The 20,738-nt window shown below is 31.1% G+C and overlaps 1 protein-coding gene across 1 annotated transcript in view; it reads left to right on the forward strand.

Annotated features, from left to right (window-relative positions):
- Positions 1–4,746: 4,746 nt before the first annotated feature.
- The window catches only part of LOC118748550, a 102,797-nt gene continuing 86,805 nt past the window's right edge, over positions 4,747–20,738 (forward strand). The window contains exon 1 of the mRNA XM_036483072.1: positions 4,747–5,714. Within this exon, the coding sequence (XP_036338965.1) occupies positions 5,214–5,714 (501 nt within the window). The 5' untranslated portion in view covers positions 4,747–5,213. The remainder of the gene's footprint in view (positions 5,715–20,738) is intronic.

Below are 20,738 nucleotides of genomic sequence, written 5' to 3' on the forward strand. Positions count from 1 at the left end.
AAAATTAAAAAAAAAGAAATTAATTATAAAAAAATCGTACAATTAACAAAATATTAATATTAGAAAAAAAATACAGTTAAATTAAATCTTAAAATTAAAATATCTATATTCAAAGACATTTTGTGGTAGAACGAATAGTGATACCGAAGATGGCTGAACGGCAAAACCGGTTTTTCTCAAAACCACAATTGACAAGGGATGACGGAAAATTGTGCCACAATACTTAAAAAAAAAAAAATCTTTTTAAAAGTTTTGTACTGCATTTTTGTTCTGCTATTGTTTTTTATTGTTGTATTATTATTGAAATATTTTATTTTCTTTTGCTCTGTACATTTTTTATTTCATCAAAATTTTTGTTTTGTAAAAAAAAACGGAAAACCCGTAGTCAAAAGGGTGTTTACTTAAAGTTGTGAAAAATTTTGTTATTGCTTTTAATTTATTAAGCGACTTCAAATCAAAATTATCAATTTATCGCAATATAACTATATATATTTTTTATAATCATTTTATGAGACCTTTAGTTCTCAATACAATCTGGTCTACGTAACCGGGACTCCCCGAAAACTCTGGGGAGTTTGTATGCTGTTACAATAGCAACATACCACGCCAACCATGTTCGATAATCCTTTTTTATCAGATAGAGGGTACCATACTGATTTGGTTTAGATCCGATCATTGGATCAAGAAGAAATTTTTGCTTAAAAATGACTTTTTTTTAATTTATGAGCTTAAGGAGAAAACTATTTTTTTTTTTTTTTGGAATTCAGTAAGATACATAGTCCACAATTATTATTTTTTAACAAACTAGTGCTTAAAAGAGGTTGCTTTATGCGCTGTTCTGGAAATCGAATGGGCTTTTGATAATACCTCCTACGAATCTATCTCAAGGGCACTGGTCCAACGAGGCATCGATCTGTCCACTGTCCACGGGTGGATCGACACCATTCTCCGTGAGTATGATATCACATCGTACCTAGGCTACAGCTCTGTGAACATTAGAGCCATTAGAGGGTGCTCACAGGGAGTGTTCTTTCTCCTCTACTCTGGTCCCTCGTCATGGATGACCCGTTAGCCAAATTAAAGGAAAGTGGTTACCATGCTATTGGTTATGCGGACGACCTTGTAATTATCGCGACGGGAAAATTCAGCTGCACTGTATCAGACGTTGCATGTGCAGCTCAGCGCTTGATATCAAACTAGTGTGCCAACGAGGACCTCCACATTAACCCGCAAAAGGCTGTTCTGGTACCGTTTACAAGAACGTACAAGCCGAACATTGGTTCGGTTACCCTTGGTGAAACAGTGCTTGAATACTCTGATGAAATGAAATACATATCTCGGTACTATTCTGGATAAGATACTAAGTTGTAATTCCCATCTAGACAAAACTCTTAGTAAAGCCATATGGACCTGTCGAAGACCTTTCGGTCGAACATGGGGTCTAAACTCTAAAATACTAGAATGGCTATACCGAACTATAGTCCGTTCGATCGTAAATAGTTAATCTGGTGGCCAAAACGCTGCAAAAAATTGCCGTTTCATATCTGAACAAACTCAAAGGTTGGCCGTACTATCGGTGACAGGAGCTTCTAGTTTGACATTTTTCAAAAATTCAGACAGTACTCTTAAAAGCAAGAAACAACACAAAGGCATTTTGTGCAAAATACCAGGTCTAGGAATCTGCGAGTTCTCCGACGCTATGCCAAAAGAAATCTGCTTCGGTCAAGATTCCATACCGAGATGTTTGGGTAGAGCCGAAGCGGGGTTTTTTTTTTTGGACCTGAAAACAAACTTTCTATTGCAATGGGTACTTGGTCCACGGTCTTTCAGGCCGATGTACTAGAAATCTCAATTTGTCCCAGACTTAACCTTGCGAACGGTTTAAAATGCGCGTTTCTAGTTAACTTTTCAGATAGCCAGACCCTCTTATACCCAAAAATTTACATTACATTAGTGCTTAATGAAATGTGTAGCTGAATTGAATGTTGTTTAAAATTTTTTTCAAACACTTTGCTAAACTATGATTTTTTTTTAATTTTTGCAAATTTATTACATTAACACTAATTTATTTAGCTCACATTTCACATTTTTCCGTCCGCATTTTCTTCAAAACTTTCTCTCGTCCTTTTTCCACTTTTGGCAAACATAATATTTATGCAAGTCAGTTTTTACAATTTTTTTAATTTAATTTAACTTTTTTAATTTTCAATTTATGTACGTACATTTCAAGCGCACACGAGTAGTTGGTTTTGTTATTGTAACGCTTATTTGCTTGCCATAAATAATTTCAGTGCAATTTTTTTCATATTTCAGCCAGCCACAATGGCTGTTTTTATTTTACTTGGAGGTTTTTTCTTAATTTTTTTTTCGTGGCGTTGCATTGTACATTTACTCCTGCATGCATACATATGTATGTATTTACTTACATATGTACATTCACATGTAAATAAAAACCACTTTTAACGCTTTAACAATTTCCATTGCATGTTTGCATGCATTTTTTTTTTTCTTTAACTTTTTTTCTTCTGCTGCGCCAGGTTTTGAATTAAAATTTTCATGACTTTGATTGCGTTTCTGCCACTTTTTTATTGTGGATTTACGTTGTTTTTTTTTTTTATTTATATAATTTTTTATTAAAATGTTTGTTTTTGCTTTTGCTGGGCTGCCGCTGCTGATGCATTACTTTTTTCATTTCTCCATTGCCAATTAGCGCATTAATCGCTTCTGATTTCATTTCCAGTTGGAGATTATTTTGATTGCCACTTGTTGTGCGAAATCATTTGAGTGTTCAAGGTCGATTTGCCAACTTTCAATTGTTTTTATTGCTAATTAGCGAGTTTTCGAGTGCTGCAGAGTGAATGAAGAAGTAAGTATGTGTGTGATGTGTTACAAGGGATCAAGGGGCTTTAGGAAAACATTTAAGTAGTTTTTAGAACCTGGTTTCAAGTTTTGCCTTAAAAAAATATAAAATTCAATCTTGGCAAATGCCATAAAAATAAACAAACTATATAAAAAAAAAATGAGCTAAATATAAAAAATTCTAAATTCAAAATTTTTCTTACTTTTAAATTGAAACATCTTTCAATAAACCTTTATGTATAAAACATAAATATATTCATTAGAGGCATAAAAAACATTAAAACGGATTTACAACATTTAAAAAAGTAAAATAAATATAAAAAATAGTACAAAATTTAAAGAGCATCTCTCGAAATTTTATTCAAAAAGAGTATATTTTCAAGTATGCCTCACTATTCAAAATTAAAATGTCCTTTAATAAAACTTTATACATTTAATATAATATCTTAAAAATAAACATATAATACATATCATACAAATTTATAAAAAAAAAGTTTAAAAATAAATTAAATGATTAAACCAGAATACAAAAAGTTAAACTATATTTAAAAATGCTAAAACGGATCAAAAAAATAAACCAGATTTAAAAAATAAGAGACACCAAAACTTAAAAATGTATGTATGTATACTAAAAAATGTAACAAATTTAAATAAAAGATTTGAAATCAAAAAAACTGTTTTATTAAGTTTTAAAAAGTCTTGTCAACTATTTTTTATCAATAAATTTGATGAAAACTTGTTAGCTTTCGGTTTATTTTAGGAACAAAACTAAAAAAATGTATTTTTTTTTTGTGCAATATTTCTTTCAAATAGTTTTTGAAAGTAAAGAAAAGCACTCAGTAATTTTTTTGGAGGAATTTTGAAATTTAACAAACTGATTATAAAAATATTTTTTTTTTTACATTTAAAACTTTCGTCGACTAATTACTTATGGTGATTTCGTTTTTTCCCAAAAATGTTGCCCTTCCCCGATGCAAAATGTGTTTGATGTTACACTCAATCCGGTAAGGGGCATGTTTTTGTTTTCTTGTCCTTGTCTACCTCACCCATTTCATAATATTGTCATTTTAAACAACCATCTTATTTTCAGGGCAACCATCTAACCTGACAAAGCTTCAAAGCGCAGATAATGCGCCTTTTTTGCCTTACAAGAGTGTGATATTTTAAGAACCGAACACAAAATTTTTAAACCCTTTTGCCTTCAATTTAGAATCGAACACTAAAAGAGAAAGGGGCAATCAAAAAGCGAAATTTTTTGTTAAAAACGAAATCACCAGTATTTTAAATAAATGAAGAAAATCGCCAAAAAAAAATTCATAATCAAAACTTACATTATCGATTTTATAAAAATACTTGTTAACTTTGGCGACGGCATGGGCATTTTTATTGCACACAATATCGGCTAGATATAAAAAAGTAAAACAAAATAAGACTTTAACAAACAAAAATTTATTTGATTATAAAAGCAAATATCATAAAAAATAACAGCAGATTTTATTGAGGCATTACTAAAATTTTATCAAAATGAGTTTTAAATCAAATATTTTTTTTTTTAACTGATTCAAATTTCCTTCTAAATATTAACAAAATAATTATTTGAAATAAAGTTTAAGTTACCTTAAAAAAACCACTAAATCAAACAAACACCAACACACTAAATTGTACTTTAAAAAAATTCATTTTTCAAAATAAAATGTCAGTAAACTTTTTCATGCTACAAAATTTTATTTTTTTTTTATTGAATTAATTTAATTTTTTTTTTTTGTAAAATCTCAACAATAAAGATAAGAATCGAAAATCAAGAAAAATTTAATAGTTTTAACCTAATTTAATATACAAAACACCCAAAAGGCTTTCCATTTGAAATATAAACTTTTTCTCTTACAGTGTGACACAAAAACATCGCACTATGTTTCTTCCGAGGTGGTCATGCGTGCGTTTTTAATGAAAAGAAATTTCTTCAAATAGAAAAACTGAAAGCAATTTCGAAGAAAAATTGCTAAAATGCTTTAACCTACAATAATAAAAAACCAACAATAATAATAACAAAAGCAGAAGCAAAATCGACTGCTAAGAGCAATTGCGAAAATGCAATAAAATAGATGAATGTAAAATATTGACACAACAACAATAACAACAGGCTATTGAACTAGTAAAGTGGACCGCAACTAAAGCAAAAACAAGAAAAAAACCCATTAATAAAAGCAACAGCGTACAAAGTAATCGCAACAACAACAGCAAAGTAAACAATCGAACAGCTATAACAAACGAAGAAGGCGGTGCCAGCGGCCAAGCGACAAACGGCAAAAGGGCGGCAGCGTCCAGGGTTACGGTGCTACTACGACAGAGGGACAATGACAAGAATTGCTAGAATGGCAAGAAAAATGGCGACCGCAACAAAATTCGCCATCGCGGTTGGCAACATTCTCACAATATTTATGGCAATGGCGGCGTTGTGTGCGTGGCGTGTGGATGGGCAGCCACAGTCACAGCCACAACCGCCGTTACAGTCACAGTCACAGCTACTACAGAGCCAATCAGTGGTGCCACAGCAGCAACAACAAGCGTTGTCCGCATCGCAAGCGACACCACATAAATACCAGGAATTGCAATATCAATTGCAACAACAACAGCAACAGCAATATGAATATCAGCAACAGCTGCATCAACAATTGCAAAAGCAACAGCAACAGCAACAACAACAAAAAATACTTTATCAACAAAAGCAACAACAACAACAACAACAAAAGTATCAGCAGCTACAACACAAGGAACAAAAGCAGGATAAGATGAGCTATGAGCAGCCGGCGGCGACGGTGTTGGCGGCGGAGCAGCAGCATACAGTTCCCACACAGGTCAGTGTCAGTGTTAATATTATTTTTGTTGTGATCAAATTTTAGCAATATGTATTTACTTTTTCCTTACTTTTTTGTAGTTGTGATGATGAAGGGCGGGACTGGGTTTACGCAAGGGGTGTGAATACCCGTAGGAGGTGGTTAAAAAAGTAGATATGGGCGTGAAAATAAATGGGATCGACTTATTTTTATTTTATTTTTTTTAATAAAACAACAAAATACTTTTTAACCGTACAACAAAATATATTTTAACCCTAACAATTCACAGATGGAATTGAATTTTTCCTAATTTTCAAAACTCGCAATATCAACAAAAAAAATATTAATTAATTATGAAAATTTATAAAAAAAATGCAGTGAGTAAAGGTTCAAACTTAAAAAATCATACCAAAAATAATTTAAAGAAAATATCGAATAATTTTTAAATTTTGTGATAACTTGTTTCCTACTAGTAAAAATATTTCTTATGAATTTTGTTTTTGTTAGTTATAAAATACATTTTGATCATAGACGCTCTGATAATGAAGCCCCTAATTTGAAAATCTTTAAGAAGCATTAAAATTAATAAAATGTCTTTCACTTACATGGTTTTGATTTGCATTTACATCAACCATATACACATGTACATAGGTGGGTGGTACTCTGCTAGAGGCAACGCATTTATTTGGCGTGCAAGCTGCGTACATAATAAGTACTGGAAAAGAAAATATAAAAAAGTTTTTTATTGAAATTTTTATTTACATAAATATCTGTTTTATTATTTAATAAATTGTATTAATTTTATGATATTCATTTTTAAAAAGAACAAATGCCAACATAGGCAGCAACAAAAATAAGCAGCTTGGGGTTTTTAACGATGCCATTTTTTCTTGAACAGCAATTTTTTTAAACAATTTTGATTTTTTTTTTATTCTAGTAAAAAAAGCTGGCACATGTCAAGTGGGTTGCCATACATACATGCAGAACTAATCATTCATGTAAGTGAAAATATTTGCAAATCAGTGCTGCCATCACACTTTCGCTTTGGAATTGGCTAGTGGCAGATTATAATTACTCCTCTTCCTCTTAGAAAATCAATGGTAGGTAAATTTGATAGCATTAGTGCTGATAAATTAACTTAACAATGTATCGACTTGAATCCAATTTGATTTTACCCCGCTTCACTGGGCGCTCATGCCTTCTACTTGTTTCACACCGTTAACTACATACATGCACGTATAGCTAGCGTAAACACATACATATGTTTATATGTAAGTACGTACATATATATTTTTTATAATGTTTTCATGCAAGCCAATTTTTATATTTATTTTTATTTGCCGCTTTATTGTCTGCGCTCAGGGCCGCCACCAACAACGCCCATTGTTTCAAACGCGCACACACACACACATGCATACCCGTAATAAATGAATGAATGACCATCTGTGTTTTATATTTTACGTACTTGGCCGCCACCTCAATTGTGTAACTGTATTATATAATACACATGCGGGTATGCACGTACTATTGGTTAACTCATTGTTCGTTGTTGTTGTCAACTTCATCGACATCAAGCATCCTTCCCCCCTTCCACCTGCCATAAATACGACCAGCCTGCCATTCAAGCAGTTTGCTGTTTGCTTTTTGTCGCCGCTGTCGTTCGGCGCCGCAACCTGGTGTTGCATATTTCCCCATTTTACTTAGTTGGATTTATTGATTTTTGTGGCTCGTCATTTTTTTTTTTCTTGTCGCGTACAAATAATAAAAGTCACGCGTGGGCAGACGAAAAAATTACAACAACAAAATTTTTAAGAAAAAATATAGGAAAAAACTAAGACAGGACAAAATATAAGTAGAGAACAAAGACAACGGGGCCGACTGAAAAATTAAAGCCAAAAAAATAATGAAAATAAAGCGAATAAGTGCCAAAATTTAGGGCAAACCAAACAAACTAATAAAAAACCATAAATTAACCAAAAATCTAAAGTAAAAGCTAAGAGAAATAAATGTAAATAGTCTTTAAGAAAAACATTTGTTTAAAGAAAAGAAATTTAATAAAATACAATAAAACGAAAAAGTAAATGTTTATGTAAATAAAATTTAAATTTAGTCTTAAAGTACAACAACAATAAAATTTAAAACTTAGAAACGCATACATATGCATGTAGATATGTACCTTGTAATAACTTAAAAAATAATAAATACAGAATATAAAGAATTCAAAAAATAAATCAAAATAATAAATTTAATAATAAAGGGACAATAATTAAAACTTGTTTATTTTAATTCTAAAAACATATTAAACATATGTATGTAAGAAATTTTTTAATAAACTTAATCCCATTAAAAAACAATAAAAATAAAATTAAAAGGTACAAAACACCTTGAACAATTAGCGTATAGAAAAGAATGTAAAATACAACAAAATAGAAAACCTAAAAGCCAATGATTAACAACAAAACAACTTTTTTTTTTTAGAAACACAAATCTATAAACGAAAAGGCAATAGAAAATAATAATTCACAAAATAGTATTTAGAAAGAAATTTAATACGTTACAATAAAACGAAAAAGTAAAAATTTAAGGAAATAAAATTTAAATGCAATCTTAAAGTAAACAAAAAATTGTAATTTTAGAAATCTTGCAATGACTTATGAAAATAAACACAAAAAAAAAATTAAAATTAAAAAAATAAGAAAATTAAAATAAAAATAAAAAAAATAAATATAAAAAATTCAAAAAAAGAAATCAAACTTTTTTATTGTAATTCTAAAAAACATATTTAAAATATTTATAAGATAACTTTAAATAAACTTAATCCGATTTAAATAAAATTAAAATAAAGTAAAATGCAAAACACCTTGACAGTTAATGTAAAAAGAGCAAAATTAAACAAAATAGAAAACCTAAAAGCCACTGATTAACAACAAAAACTCACAAAAATAAGTGTAAGCTACAAATGAACAAACAATAGATTTTCATTAAACAAACAAAATAAATAAAAAAATAATAACACAAAATTATAAATAAAAGTATGTTTAGGTAAATTTAAAAATTAAGAATATTAAAGAAACTTAAAACTAACTTTGAACTTTAAAAATTAAAACGGTAATTAAACAAATTTAATTTAAACAAACAAATTACTTTAACAAACAAATACTGAAATTTTGATCGAGTCTGGGGTAAGCATATTAAAGGTAAACTAGATCGCATTTTGAAAAACTTAATGTATAAATAAAGGCAAAAACAAAAATTAAAAATACCAGGGCTATTAAGATATTCAGTCATAAAGTAACAAAAAACAATCAAACATTTTCATTTAAGGAAATAATAAAAATTAAATAAAAAAACCAATAAAAATTAAATTAATAAAAAATATGGAAATTAATAAAATTAATAAACAAAAATAATAGTATTTTAAGAAATAAAAGAAAGAATTCCAAAAAGTATTGTTTTTCAAGTTATTAAAAATACATCTTTTAATCATTTTATTTAAAAAGTTTAAAAATAATTAAAAATTTGTAGAAAATTAAACAAAAAATCGAACAAATTTGTAGAAAAATGTCACATATTTTTCACAGATTTTTTTTTTTTTTGGCGTGCGCTGTTTTGTAGCCCATTCAATTTTGGTATTTAGTGCAAGTTGGAGGTAGCTGCATATGTAAGGTTGATTTTTTTTTTGTTTTTTTTTTTACTGACGCTCCGCATTCTTTCCTATACTCAGGCTCGAATTTTTTTCGAAAACAACGGAAGAGCTTCAGTAAAAAAAATCGTAAAAAATTAACACTGATTTGTTGCAAAACTGCTTGCTCATAAAACTTCTAATAATTCTGAGAAAAAAGTTTGAAATTTTGATGATTTCTTTTTTGCACAAAGTTTGAAACTTGCGTTTATATGGTTTTTGTTAGAGATTGAAATGTATTTTTACCAAAAAATAATGCAAAATCAATAAGAGATAAAAAAAAAACAAAAAAAAAGGAAAAAGCTTTGTCCCTATTAAAGTGCACGAGAGCTTTCGTCCTTGAAAGGCAAAACACTGCAATTCATAAAATTTATTAACCAATAAAAATTTCATGCCGAGACGTTAAAATAAAATATAAAAAAATGTCCACTACCACCAAACACTACCCTCAAATAAAAAACCACTGAAATTTATGTGTTAACTAATTTGCTACAGATGTTCCACGTGCCAGAAAAAAATGCCAGGCGAAAATTTAAAATATCATAAATTTTACACAATTGCACATATAATCGTAAAATATTATGGGACACATAAGGATATAAAATTTTAGTGTGCAATAAGTGAAAGGTTTAAAAAATAAAAGCCGACATGGACATGGGACACAAGCGGGAGACTATTAAGAGCACACACACACATTTGTATACAATTTTAGATATTTACATATGTTTGCATGTGTTTTAGTACCAATTGTGTATGATCTTTTTTATTTGCGTTCAAGTTTTCAACTTTGAGGCCATAATATGTAGCATACTTCGAGGCGGTCACATGTATTTTCCCAGTTTTACTTTTTAAAAATATGCTATATTTAATTTGACCCAAATTTAAATGCACACGAAAATCTGACACATTTTCAGGACGAAAAAGGTGAAACATTACTATTTCTTAAGTTTCGAAAAAAATTTAAAAAATAAATTACTAAAACACCGCCAAAAAAATGCATGCAGTTTGTGATGTTCCAAAAAATATTATAATACTCAACAAAACATGAATCTCCTTTGTCCGTCCACTTATTACATGTTTCATAGACATTCACAAGACTCTCAAACAGCTTTGATCTTACACTGAAGGCTACTTAGGAGCCTGTTGTTAAAAAAAAAAGATAAAAAAAATAAAAATTTTGTTTAAATAAGTAAGGAAATTTCAATTAGCATGTGTCAAAAACCACTGCTATTGAAATGCAAATTGAGTGCAAAATTTGTTTGTTTCTTTCGAGATGAAAAACATGAATCAAAAAGTCACAAAAGAAGCTGCGACACCAATGCAAATTCAACCCAGGCCAACAACAACAAAGAAATTGTAATAGAACAGAGAGAATACAAGAAGAGTACTTGAGAAAAAAATTACAATAAAAGCTTGTTTGTGAAGGGAGCAAATGAAAGCAAATATAATAAAAAGAAAAAAAGGGGCGAACGAAATAAAACACTCGCCTAAAAGTAGTCTGTGAAGCGGCGGAATTTTGTTGGCTCCTAAAAGCTGGCAATGTTAAAAACAATGACAAATGCAGACTGGCTGGTGCAAAACACAACAGCTCGAGTGCACAGAAGGGAAATGGAGGTGAAGAGGAGAACACGCATAAACTGCGGGGAAAACATTGTTGCACATGGACTCAAGCCACGCTTGTTGCCTAACAACAATGGCACAAGAGAACACAGCAAAAACTTTAACGTTGTTTAGAACAACAATGGAACAACAAAAGCTGAAAGCAGAATGTACTCCAAAAGGATTAACAGGAGGGCTGACAAGGTTGCTGAGAGGCGGAGGGGGGCAAGCGAGCAAGCAACAATGCAACAATGCAACAACAACAGCCCAAATGCATTAATAAGCGAACAACTATGAGATGAACAACACCAGCGCGCCAACAGCGACATCTACATATAGCCACGTCGACTGGCTGGCGGAAGCGGAATCGGGGCGACGGCTGGCGCCGGAGACAGGCAGCGCATTAATAACACACAACATGGCAGCCGAACAATGGCGATAACATGCGATGCGATGGCAAATCTCGCGAAGCAGGCTTATCGCTGTTGTAACAGACGACAACATCAGACTAACAAACAAACAAACAAACAAACAAGCAAGCCAACAGGCAGGGAAGCAAGCGTGCATACTTACGGGCGAAGCGCGGCGCTCGATGGGAGGCTAAATGCGCGCTGATGGCTGTTGTAATGCTAATGAAAGCGCGCTTTTTCGCCGAAAACAGCTTCATAAGAAAAAGGAATTGCGGCACTTTTTAGCAGAGAGGATGAAGAGAAGCGAAGAGTAAGCGAAGGAGAAGGCGCGAAAAAAGGAAAGCACGCAAGGAAGACTTGGTAAATGCACTGTAAGCGACGAGCGTTGTTGGCTGCTTGCGATGCAGTCTGGCGGAAATTACCGTGGCGACGAACAATTACGAAAACTGCCAGAAATATGGGTAGAAAGTCAGACAAGCATAGTAAAAAATGGGTAAAAAAAGGAGAAAAGGAAGGAATACGAAAAAAACTGTGGCCAAATGCCGAGAATCCTCAAAAGTGGGACAAACAAAGGCATTAACAAAAGGTAAGCGACAACAGGCGGCAGAAAGTAAACAAAAAATAATAAATTACGAAAAAAGGGAAACTCAAGAAAAAGCCACTGCAGCAAGCGTGAAAAGTTTAAAAACGGCAACGACATACCAAAAAAAAAAAAGTTTTTTGGCTGGTTTGTTGGTAGAAGTGATGGGGGTGAACTGCAACGCAGTCGCCGAAAAATTAGTGAGTGCATGCGGTTGGTTGGTTTGTAATTTGGTGTTTACGCTGTGCTGCGTTGCATACTCGAAGGCGCTTAGCCCCTTTGCAGAGATGTGGAGCGCAGCGAAACGTCATAAAAATCATTAATGGCAACAAGCAGACAGTTTAAGCACAGATTTATCGGTGTGAAGGGTAGAGGTGGGAAAGTATGAAATAAATGGCAACCGATGAAAGCGGCTCTATTGGTAGGGCAAGTAATTGTTAGGTCAAAAATCAAAAAAAAAAATATACTACAAGAGTTTTGCATAATTGTTTCTCTACTTTTATAAAATGATATTTTGAACGATTAAAGAATAAATCAAATTGCGATAAACAGAATATTCTCAACTCAGAAACTTCTCAAACCGGAATAATAATGAGTGGCAAAATTTCCAAAATATTTAATTTCAAATTTGTACGCTTTCAAACAAGTATTTCAAAACAATAAAAATGTACGTATTTATATTTCATAAACCTCCTACGAGTAAAAAATAAGAGTAATAAAAAATAATAAGAAAAGAAAAAATTAAAAAAACAACGTTAGCTAGAATGAATTTGCCAATTTAATAAATAAAAATACATATGTATTTTTTTTTTAAACTAAAAAGAGTTACATTTTCCTAAACATTTATAGCCCAATTCGGTGTCGGTGACAAAACTTTTGTAACTGACAAATTTAAATTTTTTCATATATTTTTCCGAATTTGTCACTGATACAGAACAGAGCCATTAGAAGTAATTAATTTTCAAGCGAAATATAATTTTATTTCTATCCGCAAAAACAGCCTGATCAGATAACACTTTAATTAAATTTTTTTAAAACGCATAAGTTTAAATAATATCTAATGCAGTACTAAAATTTAAAAAAAAATGATGTACACTTCGACATATGTGCTTTTATCAAGAAAAAATTTCGAGAATTTCTGTAACACCAAAAATTTAAAAATAAAAAGAATTAGCCAAAAATATGAAATATGTCAGTCGCCTTCCGAGAAATGTTCTAACATTTCTTAAATACTAAAAACTGAAAATTGTTTCGTAGACTAAAAATTCTTAAAAACTAGAAAGAAGTATTAAAAAATTAGATATTTCAGTATATTTCCAAGAAATTGTTAAAAAAAAACTATCATAAATTTTTTCTAAGCTTGGGGCGCTTTTCATTAAGAAATTCGAGGGAAAAAGTTAATTCCATGCAATTCTAAAGCCAAATTGTTATTTACCCACACATAACAAAAATATAAATTTGTAAAAATGATTTAATAAAAACATACATATGCACTCATTCTAAAATTTTTTGTAACTGTATCCACATTTATAACGGAAGTTTGTATGGCGTACGAGCAACAAAATGCGAATCTAAAAATCACCATGGCGTATGAGCAACAATATTGAAGAACGTAATTACATATTTTTTTTTTTGACTTAAGCATATACAAAAATGCAAATACACAATTTTGGCGAAATCAAGGAAAATTTACTTTATAAAAGCTAATAATAGGCAGCTGTGCTTGGCACCTCCACACAGGTACACGAAGTATACTCTCACCTATTCGTCGCCTGCCAGCTTTGGATTTACTTACTACTCACATTGACTATTTGTCTGTAGCTCATTAGCCGGCTTCCTTAGACAAGCGTAATGTTGGCGGTTAAGTGTCGGTTTTCACTCACTTATCTTAATATTAATATATCAATTTTATCACTTCTCTCTCTCAACATACTTTTTTGTGGCCATTCGCGCGCGAATTTTCGCTCTTTACATCGCCTCTTCTTTTTTTTTTTTTGATAGCACCCAAAATCCAGAAGACACTTGCCTTTTTCCTGAATTGTCAATTGCACGAAAACAAGCTTCTTTAGGCGACTAAGAGTGCCGGTTCACTTTCAGCTCCTTTCGCCTTCTCCATGTCACTTCCACAGTTGGTAGCCTGTTAGCCTTAGAATTGCTTCATACTCTGCTTTGTAAGATCTGAATTTCTTCACTATTCGTGCATCACCACGCCGCTCGCTTTACACCCACACACCACCCAAGTGTCACTATTGCACGCTTAATTTCATTCCACTTTTGCTAATGATGCACAATTTCTTGGCTCATTAATCTTCTACTACGTATATAAGTATTTGGTGCGCTCCCTGCTGGCCTCTTTCACTAGGCGGCTGCTTTGCAATCTACTCTTTCCTCAAATAGTTTCTTTAGCCCCTCGCTGCCCTGTACCCAATGCCCGCAGTCTCACTACCACCTAGCTTTTAGTTCCGCTACCTCGTTTCTACTCGTTCTTCCGACTGAACGCCCAATCGCAATTAATATTCGCAAATTGCTTTAATAATCGCCAAGCTGCTGATTTTGTTTGTGATTCTCCAGCTGCTTCCGTGCCAATGATTCTGATTTCGCATTGGTTGCGATGCTAGTCCAGTGCCCTTCCTCTTTTTCTCCCTCCATTGATTAGAGTTTTTGTTCTATATTTTTTGTGCTTTGGTTGCTCTTCTTCCTCTATTTTGGCTCACTACTTTTGCGCTTTCTCGCTGCTTCTCGTTTTAATTGCTTTCGATGTCAATTACAATTTCAGGGGAATCCTTCTTATTTGTGCATATGCTTTCCAATTTGCCTCGTGCACTCTTTTTTTGGGAAGTGGTATGCCATGAAAATCTGTCTCGTTTGCTAAGTTGAATTTTTAAAATCCTTGCTCCTTTTTCTTAGTTGCTTTTCCCCCTTTTTTTGCTTGTCGCTGTTGTTGACAGCGGCATTAATGTTGGCAGCATAACAACACCAACAACTCTTGCTCCCGTAAAAAAAAAACATGATCCGGTAGAGTTTCTCGTGCATTGAAATCTAATTTTCGCGCTCAAGCAACGGACACAGGCGAATTTCGCTTATTTACTTTCCACTTCCTCAGCTCTGGTTTAAAGCAACTGTCATTCAGTGTCACTTTAGAACTTTCGCTTGTTGTTAAATATGCTTAAGATATTTAAAATGTCAAGAATTTTCTGTTAATGACCAATCTTCTGTGTAGACATGTAATTCAGTACTTTTTCCTGGTATACATTTTTAGTTATTAGAATAGTTAATTTGCAATACTTCAAATCTTTGTCGTGTAGGAAGTCTCTACTTTTTAGTTCTGCCCGAGAATAAAATGTAGTGTCAAGAACGTTCGCAAAAAAAGAGCCAAACTGCAACGAAAGTATTGAGAACGAAACGTTTAGAACGTTTCCGTAAAGAACAAAATGCGAACAAAACTCTCGGGAAACGTTCCCAAAAAGAACAGAAAGAGAACGAAACTTTCGGGAATATTTCCAATGAGAACAAAATAAGAGCGAAAGTATGGATAGCGTTTCCAAGGAGGATCCAATAAGAACAAAAGTCTGGGGAACTTTCTGCTAGGGAACCAAACTTTTGACAACTTAACGTTCAGAACGAGAGAATCACGATTATCAATTGTAAGCCAGAGGAAAGCTGGATCGTTTCAACTTCCAGATCGTTGATTATTAAGGTAAGCTGTCCATTTATGGAACAATTTTTAATTTTTTTTGCAAGAAAAGTTCGTGTGTTAAGTCTGTCGTTGACTTTATTTTCACAATTATCATTCAGTTCTTTTTTGATTAGTTTTAATATTTACACATTTCAAACTAATGGAACGCCATGATACAAATTTTCTTCGCGCTTCCATTCTTTGCACATAGTTCAAACAACACTTGTTCCCGTTTCGTTTTCTGTCAGAACGTTCTTGAGACTTTAGTTCCCAAATTGTTCTTCGAGAGAAAGTTCCTTAGACTTTTGTTCCGGTTTTGTTCTCTTAGAAATGTTCCCGAAAGTATTGCTCGAATTTTGTTCTCTTTGGAAACGATCCACAGGGTTCTGTTCTAAATTGATTTTAGACACATGGTTTCTTCGGAAAATTTGCTTAAAATTATTAGTCGTATCTCCCATACAAATTGAACCACCCTGGTATGTATATTGCTCATTACTTTTTTTAACAGCCCATTAATTAATTTAGCATACACGTTTAAAAAAATGCAAAGCCTCGTAAAAAATAATCAATTTAATGAAGCTAATTGAATGTTAATAAATTCGATTTATTTTTATTTTAATTAACCATGTATATATGTATGAAAGTACAAGCGTTAGTAAACGTATTATAGTTGCGTTTTTTGCAATTTTTTATCACAGTAGACACAATTAATTTTTTTGACCAATACATTCAACGTACAAGTTTTACGTTGGGTGATAAATCATCAGTTGAGAAGATCTGTGAATTTGATACGAACTCAATTAAGGCAAAGTGTAGATACTTTTTTGTATTCTATGTACATATGTACATAAATATATAGGCATGTGTGCATGTGTGCATATTCGCCACATATTGTGGTTTCAGGTATACAAAATAAGAACGTCCTAAATATTCAATGGTTTTTAATTCTTTAACTTTGTAGTATCAAAACTTTAAGGTATCAAAGGAAAGACTTTTAACAGCATTTTTATGAAAAATGTAAGGTTGACAATCAGTTAGAAAAAATTAAGTTAGACGTGTAAATTACATACGTATGTATGCATATCAGATGTGTCGAAAATTGTTTAAATTTAATTTCATTTTTTTAAAGATACCCATTTTTTATTAAGGTTGCCACCTATTTCAAAATTAAAAATAGGTTAAATTAATAAAAAAAAGCTTTAACCAAGCAAACCACACAATAGGGTTACTTCAAATTTAAAAAAAAATAAATAAAATTATTTATGTAAAATTTTTATGTAAAATATACTAGTAACGGCATCAAGGTATTTGATGGAGCATTAAAAAAGAAGTGTTTTTGATTACCACCCTTAAAAATATTAAAATAAAATAAAAAATATATAAATAAACACAATACAAAAATTAAAATAAATAAAAATAAAAATTTAATCAAAAATAAATCAGTTAATAAGTATAAATATATGAACAAACCAAAACAACAGCAAAAAACAAACAAAAAACAGGAAATATATAAAATAAAAAAATAAATCATATTAAATCAAATAAAAAATAAAGGCCAATAAAAAATAGAATAAGGTAAATAAAAAATATAAAAAGGTAAAATAGAAATAAATGTCATTTGTAAAATGAAAATATATAAAATAATAGCTTGTAATAAAAGGCAACAAAAAAATTAAACCGATTAAAACGTAAATAACAAAAAAAAGAGAGGTAAAAAATAACAATTTAACAATTTAAAAAACAAAATTCAAAAACAAATAAGCAAAAAATATTAAAACAACGCGCAAAAATACTAAATAAGTAAAATTAATAATTAAATTGAATTAAAAAATAAAAAATAATGAGAAACCTAAAAAAATACGAAAAACAAATTAAACGAAGTTAAATCAATTTAAATAAAATTGATTTAAATTAAATTCAACTAAAAGTAATTAAATATGTCAAATTTATTTAGGGAGGAAAAATCTCATTATTCTTCTTTTTATAATCAATTTTTAGGCGCATAGCCCGCAATTGTCAATGGGTCCTTACGACCCACAGCTGTACGATTCAAATCGCGTTAAATTACAAACAAAACGAGAATTCTGACGATTAAAGTGCAGTCTCCAAGGCTTAATGCCAACAAGTTTATTTGTGCATTTTTACATACATACATACATACATGCATACATACATACATACATACATTGTGCGCTATACGAATTGTTTGCTTTTTTCGCCGATACAACAGAACACCGCACCATATGTATGTATTTGCAATAAAAAAATATATAAGCTTTTTATGTACACACCTGAACACACACAAGCGCAAATATACATACATATCTCAAATGAAAGCTGTTGGCAACCTTACGACGTTTACTTCGACAGACTTGCAATTTAAAAGTTTAAATATTTACATAGACAGCGAAATTTCTGCACAACGTGAGCTCGAGCAATTTCAACTGAATTGGCCAATGGCTGCAAGCACACACACACACACTCACAGCCAACGAAAGGCGGCGTTCCACTTAGAAGAAAACTTATTCCGGACATTTGTAAAACTAGTAGTTGTTTTTGGTGCAGTTTACTATTTTAAAATTATCATGACAGCCTTAATATTGCCTCGCAAAAAGAAATGAAACTACTATTTCGGAAAAAATGCAAATTAGGAGTAGTTGACAGCTATATTAGTGCTGACTTCAAATCCGCTCATAGATTCAGTAGACATAAATTTTACCGCAGGGTTGCATTCCCTTTTATACACACACATACATACACTAGGCGACAAATGAAAATGTACACCTTGTTCTAATATAGTATTTATAATTATTTTCATGAAATATATATATATATTCATATAAATCAAAGTTTCACACTTTACATAAAGTTCAGAAAAAATCAAAAAAAATGCATCAAAATTTTCAAATTTTATTCAGAATTTCTAGAAAATTTTGGAGTTTTATAGCCCATTCAATTTTAGGCTAATGAAGTGCAAATTCAACCGGCTACAAAATAGCGTTGATTTTTGAGAATATTTTTTTTTTTGAGACGGATTTTTGCACTTTTTCACTTTTTTTGTAAAAATTCTGAATAAAAAGTTTAAAATTTGGATGCATTTTTTTTTGATTTTTTTTTAACTTTATATAAAGTGTGAAACTTTGATTTATATGGTTTTTATTATAGAATTAACTATATTTTCATAAATTCAGGCAAACAATTTTTTATGAAAATAATTGTGGATATTATATTAGAACAAGGTGTACACTTTCATTTCTCGCCTAGTGTACAAACTATGTTCATACATGTACGCGCCTATACTTTCTTTAATATGCCCCTTTTTACATACAGCCGAACACATTTACCGCTGCACAATTCACCGATTTTCGCATTCGACCACCTCTTTCTCATCCCTAGCCACTCACACATTTACATTAAATTTTAATTTCACTGTGTGTATTCATTTAACCTGCTTACGAGTACGAGTACGGCTCAGTCCACTGCTGCTCTACGCCTGCGGATGTGGACTCTACAGCTGGCTGGCTGATTTCATTTCCGCTTTTGTTCGCCATTCAACGCAGCAATCGATTGAATTTTTCAGTGTCAGTGACAATGATTTCGTTGTAGATGAACAGAGCATGTGTGGAAAATGTGGGCGGCCTTACGGACATTTAAATTTAGCTTCGACATTTTGTGTGTGTCAGCGTTAACTGGCGAATGCTATTGCGTGAATTGTATGACTATAATAAAGTCTTCATTTGAAATCTCTCAGAAAAAGGCAGCGCAGCGCTACGCGTTTAAAGATTTATTTTTCCACCATGACGAAATATTTTTAGAATCTTTTCATAAAATCTTCCAATAAAAAATAAACTAAAAGCATGATATATTACAAAAAAAAATAAATCTTCAACAAAGTTTAATTTGTATAACGGTAGAAGACAACATAAAACAAATCAAATCATTATATTTTTAACAAAATAAAAAATGTTCGATAGTTTTGTAATATTAGAATTAATCTTCGGTAGTCAGTTGGAATACGCCTTATCTCAGAAAATTTTTTAACAACGCCCTATTGAAAAATTTGACTGAAGAACGCCCTATCTCAAACGAAAATACATTGAAAATGTGAAGTAATAAAAATTATAAAGATTCATGCCCGGTTTAACCAATCAATTTTAAAATTGTGTTATTTTTAATTTTAAGAGTCTGATAAATTTAAAATTGATGGGTGAAACCGGGCACCAAACATGAAATTTGCAAAAGTCAGCAACAAAGCCAAATAATTAAAAAATTGAGACAGATTACAAATGAAAAAAAACCGAAAAAGAGGAAACTGAAAAGAAAAATGTTTTATTTGGAGTAAGATCATTTAAGTTTAAGTATTTTTGTTAATCGTTTTAGAATTCAAAAATAATTATTATTTTTTAAGAGCAAAACTATTTCCAACAAAATTTTTCTATAAAAACACCATAATTTTCAAAGAAAAATAAAGAAACTTAGCTCACAGATTATTCTTTCAATATTCATAAAAAAATAGAAATTCATAATAAAAAACTTAAGGGATTAACAAAAAATTAAATAACTTAAAATAATTAAAACAATTTAAAAAAAATCAAAACGTAAAAAAGGTTACAAGAATATTTATAATAAAAAATTAGAAATAAAATTTACTTGATTTCTGTTATTTTTTTTTTTGATTCCCTTTCTAATCCGAATCAGCAAAGTTGGGCCTTTGAATAAAAAATAAGCAATTGTTTTTTTTTTCTTTTTCTTTTCTTCTTTCTTTCTTTTTTCTTTTTTTAATTTCAGACCTTTTACTCGATTTGTTCTAACAAATATTAGTAAAAGGTGTGAAATTTTTTGAAAAAGCAATTGTTTATTTTTTATTCATAAGGCCTATTGTCAGCGTCAGCTTTTGATATAAAATACGTTTATTTTTAATTAATTTATTTTTTTGAGTTTTTCTGTTCATTTTTTTATTATTTTTGCTTCCATTATACATATGTATGTAATTTGTAAATTTTTCAATCCCAGCTGGCATTGTCGCCACTCCTCTCGTTTTAATTTGATGCACTGAGCTGTCAGTGTCAGTCCGATTAACGCCAACCATGATCACAAA

Source organism: Rhagoletis pomonella, unplaced genomic scaffold, assembly GCF_013731165.1.
Source record: "Rhagoletis pomonella isolate Grant_MI unplaced genomic scaffold, Rhpom_1.0 Rhpom_scaffold_00013, whole genome shotgun sequence".
In the NCBI taxonomy this organism is placed as follows: domain Eukaryota; kingdom Metazoa; phylum Arthropoda; class Insecta; order Diptera; family Tephritidae; genus Rhagoletis; species Rhagoletis pomonella.